The 10163-nt window shown below is 43.9% G+C and overlaps 1 protein-coding gene across 2 annotated transcripts; it reads left to right on the forward strand.

Annotated features, from left to right (window-relative positions):
• Positions 1-460: 460 nt before the first annotated feature.
• On the forward strand, positions 461-4713 carry HNRNPDL (heterogeneous nuclear ribonucleoprotein D like). 2 transcript variants are annotated; one of them, XR_012802355.1, is made up of 9 exons: positions 461-663; positions 1332-1500; positions 1589-1750; positions 2010-2141; positions 2228-2345; positions 2690-2887; positions 3224-3317; positions 3700-3803; positions 4416-4713. XR_012802355.1 is itself a non-coding variant. In XM_075606407.1 (8 exons), the coding sequence occupies exons 1-7, from the start codon at positions 587-589 to the stop codon at positions 3292-3294; spliced, it is 927 nt and encodes a 308-aa protein (XP_075462522.1). In that variant the 5' UTR covers positions 461-586; the 3' UTR covers positions 3295-3317; positions 4416-4713. The 2 variants fall into 2 exon arrangements, 1 of the variants encoding a protein (XP_075462522.1); XM_075606407.1 differs by lacking the exon at positions 3700-3803.
• Positions 4714-10163: the final 5450 nt, after the last annotated feature.

Consider the following 10163-nt stretch of genomic DNA (forward strand, 5'->3'; position numbering starts at 1 on the left):
TGGAATTGTGTTGTGTGAAAACGTTACAAGTTTGAAAGAGAGTTTATTTATCAAAGCTTATCGGTTGTATAATTGGTGCACATCCGGGGTTAGGAACCAGCAGAAAAATAAAACGGAAACGACCGCGCAATTTTATTTATTTCGAGTTTGCAATTTGCAGCCAGAAGAAACTAGATAAACCCGCCCGCTCCCTTGTTATCTTGTTGAATCACCGCGCGCTGGGTTATTGTGTGCCCACGAAATCCGGGCAACATTCGCCTCCTCGGCGAGGCTCACGTGCGGCTATTGTCTGCGTCCATTGTGGCGCAACACAGAACCGAGCGAACATCCGGCGAGGAGGCGCTGCAGCACCTCCCACACGGCCTCGCCGTTCCAGCCAATAGTAGACGAGCCCCATTGTGTGACGCCACAAAGGACGTCTGATCCGATTGGCTGCCTCGGCGCATATATAAGCGGAAGGCGGGCGGCTGTGGGATCTCTTCCGTCGCTGTGTGTGGTTGAAGGACAACGCACTCCTCCTGCTCCGTGTGACCCCCTCCCCCCCAGGCCCATCCACCGCGTTTCCCTCACACTCAGCACGACAGTAATGAGCGGATACGGCAGCATGGATGAATACTCAGAGGGCTCGAAGATCAACGCCAGCAAAAACCAGCAGGATGAGGGGTGAGTGTTGCGCGCGGGTCCCGCTTCACCTTTGCGCCGCCAGCTCGTACCTCCATTTTTAAACCGTTCCTGTTCCGCGTTTCTGACTTGGTGTGGCGCGGGTTAATTATTATTATATATTTTTTTTTATATAGAAAGGGATCAAAAAAAAAATTAACCCGCGCCGCAATGAGCAAAGCCGTGTGTGCTGGGAAGGAGGCGTCGCGCGTGTGTTGCAGAGGGCGGCAAATGTAGTCTTGCACAGGAATCACTGCTCTTTAAATTGAATTATGAATATACCCGGTTAAATTTTTGCTCCGCTGATTTAAAGCGATAATCGCTGCGCACGGCTACGGTGCAGAGGTTGATTTTCGCGCCGTGCGTCACCGCTTGCATTGTATGTGCTGGGCCGCTGTGCATTGTCGCCATTACAACTCCCCGCCACCACCGTCAATCATGATTGCATGTCGTCACCGGCAGCCAATAGGCGAGTGGGGGATGGTACAGAACCAAGTGGACGCTCTGTCATTGGCTGGGTCCTTTGTGACGTCAAATTAGAATCCCGCCTGGTGGGTGCTCCCTGTGTCTTGCTCTGAGCCGCAGTGCCGGTGTAGAACACCATGCGGCTGAATGTGTGCGCTTTATGCGTTTGCGGTGCTGAGACGGTCCGGGTTTTTTTTCTGTTGCAGCAAAATGTTCATTGGTGGTCTCAGTTGGGACACAAGCAAGAAAGACCTGACGGAGTACTTGTCTCGATTTGGCGAGGTAGTCGACTGCACAATTAAAACAGACCCGGTCACTGGACGTTCAAGAGGGTTTGGATTTGTCCTGTTTAAAGAAGCAATAAGTGTTGACAAAGTAAGTAATTTGCCGGTCATCACTCTGACGTGATTGTATGGTAGTGTGGTTTGATATTGTAAAAAAACAACCTTTCTCCTCCCCTTAGGTATTGGAAGCAAAAGAGCACAAACTTGATGGCAAGCTCATTGATCCAAAGCGAGCAAAAGCATTAAAGGGTAAAGAGCCTCCCAAAAAGGTTTTTGTTGGTGGTCTAAGCCCAGATACTTCAGAGGAGCAGATCAAGGAATACTTTGGAGGGTTTGGAGATGTAAGTCTATTTTTAAGATGCTAATCTCTTAATTCCTGATCACATTCTTGATGTGCCCAGTAAATATGGGAGCAATGTATATTTGGGAGTGGTAGATTGAGACAAAGCCTGTTTGCAATCATTTGTCGTGTACTCTTAAGTATTTGAACTTTAAACATGCTGGTTGTCTTTTTCGATAGTAACAAGAATTTTGGTTCCTAGATTCTTGATTTTGGTGCTGGAGGTTAACTGGATATTTTTTTTCCCTCGTTCTCTACAGATTGAAAATATTGAGCTCCCGATGGACACAAAGACAAATGAAAGGAGGGGATTTTGCTTTATCACCTACACAGACGAAGACCCGGTTAAGAAACTTCTGGAGAGCAGGTTCCATCAGATTGGTTCAGGAAAGGTAAGTTTTTGGTCACTAGCCCTGGTTCGCCAACGTTGTCCCATGTAATGAGACCGTTTTTAAAGTTCCCTCTTTTACTCTTGCAGTGTGAGATAAAAGTTGCACAGCCCAAGGAAGTTTACAGGCAGCAACAGCAGCAGCAACAGAAAGGAGGCAGAGGGGGAGCATCTTCTGGAAGAGGTGGTTCCCGGGGTAGAGGCAGAGGTATGATTATATAAAATGCCAACTATAGAAACCGTTGTACAACCACAAATCAGAACACCATAATGTGTATTGATGACAACTGGTCCTGAGCGTAGCGCTGGCGCTGAGTGCGCTCATGCTTGGAGATCACTCCAAGCGTGGGGTGACGCAGCCTTATGTTACGACGTAAAAGCATATTTACTTTGACTGTTACATGACTGGACTGTTGGCGATTTCTCCATCTCATTTCTGCACTGCATTGATGTGGAGAACACAATCAATGTAACATTGACTAGATTCCACTTGTCTTGAGTGTTGGTTGGAAAGCTTTTCCGGCTGTACTAAACAATTGGTTTGTTTTTTAGGTCAAGGCCAAAATTGGAATCAAAGCTACAATAATTACTATGATCAAGGATATGGAAGTTACAACAATTCCTATAATGATCCAGGCTACAACAATTATAGTGGTGGATATGATTACACTGGCTACAATTATGGAAACTATGGTGGTGGTGGCGGAGGTGGTGGTGGAGGATACAATCAAGGATACCCAGACTACAGTGGTAAGTTCTTGATATTTTAGGTGTATACTAGTCTGCATATTTCCAAAAAGATGACTTGGTGTACTTAGACTTAGTCACTATTGAGTGACATTTTGTACATACCAGTGGATCATAACCAATTTCCTTGTATACAGTCCTTAGAGATTTATAATGTCACTATGGCCAAAAAGCATACCATGCAAGTCTTTGAGCTTGCAACTAGCGAACTTTCAACACATGTAACTAGTTATCTGTCGGATTCAAATCTTTGTGCACTGCCAGCTTTAAAAGGCTGTTGGTTGTTGCGTATCTCCTGTGGGAACTTCAAATGGGCAACTTTTTTTATCCTATATGCAGGTCAGCAGAGCACATACGGCAAGGCATCACGAGGTGGTGGAAATCATCAAAACAATTATCAGCCATACTAATTGGTTGTCCTCTTTAAGATAAGGTGTGTATAAAAACACAGATGTACTTGTAACATGTAATTTTTTTAGGTACATTTTAATAAAGATAACTTAAACTGTGTGGACTGACTTTTTTAAAATCTCTTGGTTAACTTTTCCAGCAACCCTTTTGTAAAACATTTGGTTAAGATGTTTTATAGAGCTTTAACTTAAAGACGCGGCCATAATTTTTTCCCCATCTAATTACTGCAGAAAGACTTTTTTTAAATGAGGTTTTCTGGTCTTTTTATGCCAGATGATCTAAGGAATAAATGGGCAATTTTTTAAAGTAATAACAGGTAACGTACTGAAATGGGTACAACTAAAGGTAAAGAAGAAGAATGTTGTCGTCTAACTCTGACATTATACCTTGTTTGTACCCGCCAGCGGGAACTTCATTGCAGGCCGTGTGTCACCCTGACCACGTCTATCTCTGGGGTCGCACGTTGTGGGCAGAGCGCAAGGCATACACCAGAAACCGCTGTCCTGTGGTATGGTCTCTTCCAACTTCCATGTACCAGCGTAAAGATTAATCTGGGGAAAAAACAACTTCAGACTTTGGCTTCTTAATCTTTTGTGAAAAGTCTTTTTGTTAACGTTCGGAAAATTGTTTTTTACAGGAGTTAAAAAAGTAGATGGTTTTATTTATTTTTTTACAGCTTAAATGTTTTTGCTCTTCAGTTTTTTACTGTTGTATCCCAAATGTATGCGTTTTAGGATTTAATGCTTGCTTTTTTTCTTTATAGCCAATAGTGAACTCCAGACAATCAGGAGCTTTTTAAACTGAGGGGTATAAGGTTTAAAAGATCATATGCACAGGAGTAATTGTCTTGCGTATGTATACCTATATAAATGTTGTATTGTTGACTGCTTCTGTGACTCTTGGTCATGGCTTCAACAACAAAGCACAGTTGTGTAGATAGTATATTGCAGCATTGCTTAAATAAAGCTTGTGAGGTTTTCAAAACAAAGAAAATGTGCATATGATTTAAATAATTTTTTTTCAATAGAGGACACAGGACTTAATCCTATTTTGCAAGTGGTCCTTTCTACATTGAATAGTTCTGAAATAAGTCTTTTTTTTTTCCATTTTTTCCTCGCAGGCGGAGATGGCTAAGGAGTCTACAAGAATCTCATCCATGCAGGAGGCCGTTTTTGAATTGCTCCTTGGTCTGAAATGACTTATTTTGAGTACAAGGCACAAGTGTCTTGCTGTATATAGCAACTGTTTTTTTGTTTTTTTTAATATCATTTTACTTTTTTGGCCATCTGTGTAATAACAATGGTCCTGTGTTCTCCAATTTTATTTGTGAATTAAATGTTAAATTCCGTAATTTGTGACTTGATCAGTGCATTCATGTTCCATGTACGAAGTTTGTAATAAAAACAAAAAAACCTTAACTTTGCATCCGTGTAAAAGACTTGCCACCAGCCTGCTGTTCACTTTTATTGAATTTTTTTTTATTTTTATGCATTTCCTTACCTTGAATCATCCAGGTATCTGCTGCACAATTGTCTAACATAGGTCCCACATAAAACAGCTCCCACTCATAAGTAACAGTCACTCGGCTGGCATTCTCTTTATCTTTCAATGGGGCCAAGCACTTAAAACAAGTGAATTGACTGGTTATAGGTACAATCCTGTATAGCTAGCTAGCTAATTATTTTGTCAATATTTGAGTGGAAGAGCAAGCAAACGACATGGCTTTTACTTGTTTTGGGGTGGGGAGACCAACTGCAAATTGTTCTCTGAATGGGTAGGGGGTGTGGTTTTTTTTCTTTTTTTTTCTCTCTCCCCCTTGCCCACTGTACCCTTCAGGGGATCCAATCAAGTTAATGGAGATCGAATAGGTTTAGCGGTGTAGGTTTGTGCCGAACAGTGGCATTAGACATGAGTAGACAGCCTGTCAAACACACCTGCTCCACCATGTCTTAACTACGTTAAAAAATATTTTCATGTTTGTCAGATTTGGGTGGTTCACAAGGTTTAAATTCTTAAACATATTGCAAATCAGCTTTCTAGGTAAAGTTGAAGGGTATAATACAGTACTTGCTTGGAGAGGTGCATCTCAACATGCCCCTAATGTCATTCCTGGTCATATGTCTGCAGGGTCCCCACCAATATTTGTTTTCTGCCAGATGAAAGCATTAATGTTTTGTTTATTATATATATATATATATATATACACACACACACACCCCCCCCCCCTCTTGTTGGTCCCCCAAACAATAATACAAAAAATGTTTATGTTGACTGGTATTTCTTATGATATCTGGATTGAACAGTATTTCTAAGGTACTGGACTAAAATAAAGAAAACCAACCACAAATACGGTTAAAAATACCATTTGATGTTACTCAATACTTTTGTGTGACCTCTAAATATCGACATACTCCTGCTTGGAGATTTAATAATGCAAGTAAGGTATTACTTGTCCCTAACATTACATTCATAACACCTGTTTCCCCAATAAAATACAAAAATTCCTGCCCATGGAAACTTAACAATACTTTTTTTTTTTTAAATAAAATATTGATAACACTAAAACATTACATACCTGCTCAGACCCATACTGATAACAATAGTATTAGTAGTTGTATTCTCATTAATAATTATTAAAACATCCTTTATCAGGAATTTTATATTTATATTGATAGTAGAAATTTTTAAAATATATTTTTTATTAAAAATAACAGCATATTCCTGTTCAGTGTCACTACTATTATCTTAATACAGCAAAAAAGGTCAAAAGACCTGTCCTGGGGCCCGTGTTGTCCAGTAGTGGGACAAAACTATGTAGTCTCAATGATTATATCCCAAACTTGAATGAAAAGGTATCCCAATCAAGTCCATATATATTCTTTAGTCAGTCTGGGGTGTTCCAATTGTACAATATTAAAAATAGCGTGCATCATTATTTTTTTACCTCTATTATCTTAATGGTAGCTTTGCTTATAGTGTTAAAAAATAACAGCATGTCCCTCCCTGTTCACATGTCAGTATATATTAATGATAGTACATTTGTTTATGTAATAAATATAACGCAGCATATCCCTGCAGTGTCAGTATTATTAGATGACTGATAGTAACGTGTTAATATTATTATTAATAAAAATAATAGCATGTCCATGCTCATTGTCAGTCTTATTATATTAATAATTTTACCATATTAACCATTTTGTTTACCATAATTTTCATCGTATAATCCGCATGCTGCATTCGTGCAATCGTTCCTCTGAACGCCTCAAGGAAATCTCACGCTCGCAGACCTCCTTCACTACAAACTTATGCTAGCCTGTTTCAACTCTGCCCTCTCAGGCTAAACAAACCTACTTTTCTTCACTAATCAACACGCACAAGTCTAATCCACGCCGACTCAGACTTTTACTCCCTATTCAGACCACCCTCTGCTGCCTGTTCTTCCTCCATCACACCTTGGGACTTTGCCGACTATTTCAAGGAAAAGGTGGAATCCATATGTCAGGCATCCCCTCTCTATCCTCCCATCCTACACCTCTTCCTAACTCCTGCATTCCTTGACTATCCGCTGTCACGGAGGAGGATGTGTTGTTGCTGATCCCCCTCTACCACCTGCCCTCTTGACCCCATTCCCTCCTATCTCCTAAAACCTCTTGCTCATACTATAATCCCTACGCTCACACACATTTTTAACTCAATCTACTGTGGTACCTTTATTCCTTCAAACATGCAACAGTTATACCATTACTCAAAAAAGCAAGCTTGACCCTACCTGTCTTTCTAACTATCGACCTGTCTCCCTCCTGCCTTTTGCCTCTAAACTCCTTGAATGTCATGTATTCTCTTGCTTGCTCTATTTTTTCACCACCTATTCTCTCCTAGACCCTCTACAATCTGGCGTCCGCACTGCTCACTCCACTGAAACAGCCCTCAGTAAAATAACTAATGACCTCCATGCTGCCATAGACAGAGGTCATTACACACTGCTCATATTACTCGACCTCTGCAGCATTTGATACTGTGGACCACCCTCTTTGCATTCTCCATGCTCTTGGCATTCGTAACAGCTCAATCCTGGATCTCTTACCTCTCCCATCATATTTTAAGTGTCTCTTTTGCAAACACCTCTATCGATCTCTGTGGGGGTACCACAGGGCTCAGTCAGGGGAGCGCAAACTTTTAGTGCTGCGCCCCCCGGCTCCCGCCCCCCCTGCCTACTTTCATCTGTGTCAGATGACGCTGCAGGGTCATGTGACGTCATGTCACGTGACCCGCGGCGTCATTTGACGCGTCACGTCACATGGCGCCGCGCCGTCATTTGCCATGGCGACGCAACACAAACCGGCTGAAGCAAGGTAAGTAAATAGCAGGGGCCTAACGTGATCCCCCGGCATTAATTTAAATGCCTGGGGGAAGAGCACGGGGCCTCTGCAACAGCCTGCACCCCCCCAGCAAAATCTGCGCTCCCCAGTTTGCGCACCGCTGCTCTAGGTGACATAATCAGATCTCTTGGGTTCAAATATCACCTCTATGCTGATGACACACAAATGTACTTTTCTACCCCTGACCTTGCATCTGCTGTACAGACTAAAGTTTCTGAATGTCTCTGCGATATCATCCTGGATGGCCCTCCGCTGACTTAAACTTAACATGGCAAAAACAGAGCTCCTTATACTTGCTTCCAAACCTGGCCCTACTAACTCCTTCCACATTACTGTTGGTTCGGGTTTCTGCCTATTCACTCACGGATGGGTATAGGCGACTTCCACGGAAAACTTCACTTTAAAAAGATCCATGGACGTTGTTTAGCTGGATATATCCAAGAGGACGCTAGGCCCAAGGGTCGACAGAGACCATTTTGTTAGAAACGAGGGGCACCACGTGCAGGCAGGGTTGTCAATTGATAATGAGAGGCTCTATATTCGCATCAATTATCCTTGACCCCCATTACTTTTGGAAGTACTATCATTCACCCAGTAGCCCAAGCATGCTGCCTGGGGTCACTCTCGACTCCTCTCACATTCAAAAGATAGTAAAAAACTATCGTTTTTTTCCTCCGCAATATTACAAAGACCCTCTTTCCTGTTGCTCGACTGCAAAAACTCTGATATAGACCCTCAGGCCTCGTTCAGGGTGCCGGAGGCAGGAGTTGGCGGGAGGGAGGAAGGGAGGGCGGCAGTCTGCTGGGCGATGTGTGTTCATCCCCAGCAGACTGTTTCAGGAGTTGAGGAGGGGGCGGGGCTACAGACGGCAGGTTAGGGATCGAGGCTGCAGTCATGAAATCATTCTCAAGAATGATTTCATTGGCTGCCGAGGTCCCAGTGACGCTGCTGCAGCTTCAAAAATCGTTTTTTTCGTTTATTGAAACTGTAGCCAGCGTCAACTCCTGGCTTCGGAGACAGGGCAGCTGCTACCCTGACAACCAGTATTCAATTTGAATACTTTGTGTCCCACGGCAGCTCGCACGGAAGCACGCCCTCCCTCCGAAGCCAGCACCCTGAACGAGGCCTCATTCTCTCCCGTCTCGACTACTGTAACCTCCTGCTGTCTGGCCATCCTGCCTCTCACCTGTCTCCCCTACAATCTATCCTAAATGCTGCGGCCAGAATCACTCTACTCTTTCCTAGATCTGTCTCAGCATCTCTCCTCATGAAATCCCTCTCCTGGCTTCCGATCAAATCCCGCATCTCACACTCCATTCTTCTCCTCACTTTTAAAGCTTTACATTCTTCTGCCCCTCCTTACATCTCATCCCTAATTTCTCGTTATGCACCATCCAGACTCTTGCATTCTTCTCAAGGATGTCTTCTTTCTACCCCTTTTGTATCTAAAGCCCTCTCCCGCCTTAAACCTTTTTCACTGACTGCCCCACACCTCTGGAATGCCCTTACCCTCAGTACCCGACTAGCACCCTCTCTATCCACCTTTAAGACTCACCTTAAGACACACTTGCTTAAAGAAGCATACGAATAGCACTGTGGCTGATAATTAACACCTCATACATTAACCTTGGCTCCTTGCAGACTCGCTTACCAGAACACCCTCCTACTGTCTCTGTACGTTCTTCCTACCAACAGATTAGATTGTAAGCTCTTCGGAGCAGGGACTCCTTTTCCTAAATGTTACTTTTATTTCTGTAGCACTTCTCCCCTTTTATGTGTTATTTATATTAATTATAAATGTGGCCAGGTCTCGTTATAGGCTCCCCTTCAGCCCCTTTGCTTTCCTCCGGTTACCCTTACCTCATGTGGAGTGGGGTGGGGTGGTTGCAGCGTCGGGTAGGTGCCAAGAGTTGCGGCAGCCATGACAGAGCGAGCACCTTAGGAGCGGCGGCAATTAGGGGAATAGATCCGTTAGGGACTACAACCCCCAGCAGCCCCAGGGGCTGCAGTCAGGTGGAACACAAGCAGCCAATAAGGCTGCTGCATTTGTGGTAAGGGGAGCTCGAGCTGATTGTTAGGAGTTAGGCAGTTCTTCAAGTAGTCAGTTAGTGAGTTGTGGAGTTGGAAGCTGGACACCGAACGGGTAGGTGTTAGTGTGCAGGTTCTTGTGGCATCTGCACTAGCCAGAGACCCCTGATAGGCCCCAGCTAGGCTCAGCTCTCCTCAGTTTGTGGCTGCTACAGGGACAGGCCCATAGATAGGGAAACTGCCCCTGTAGTTTGTAGTGGGAGACACAGCCAGCGCACTGCGGCATCCTGGCTCTTGATGGTCTGGGACCAGACCACCCCCACAGAAGAGACTGTCCTTGAGGTGGACATCCCACGCGTAAGCACCGGAGTCGCGGATCATCATTGGGTCTGTGTTCCCCCTCTCAGATTGCAGCGCGCCTGGGTGCGGACGCACCCGGCAGGTACCTCACGCACAAGTGC

The sequence above is a fragment of the Ascaphus truei genome, chromosome 1 (genome assembly GCF_040206685.1).
Source record: "Ascaphus truei isolate aAscTru1 chromosome 1, aAscTru1.hap1, whole genome shotgun sequence".
NCBI classification, from domain to species: Eukaryota; Metazoa; Chordata; class Amphibia; order Anura; family Ascaphidae; genus Ascaphus; species Ascaphus truei.

Bases quoted from the DNA above. Each gene is read 5' to 3' on its own strand.
- HNRNPDL (XM_075606407.1), top strand. From the start codon at position 587: ATGAGCGGATACGGCAGCATGGATGAATACTCAGAGGGCTCGAAGATC. The intron at 1,501-1,588 runs GTAAGTAATTTG...TCCTCCCCTTAG, and splicing joins AAGCAATAAGTGTTGACAAA to GTATTGGAAGCAAAAGAGCA. The intron at 2,142-2,227 runs GTAAGTTTTTGG...TTACTCTTGCAG, and splicing joins ATCAGATTGGTTCAGGAAAG to TGTGAGATAAAAGTTGCACA.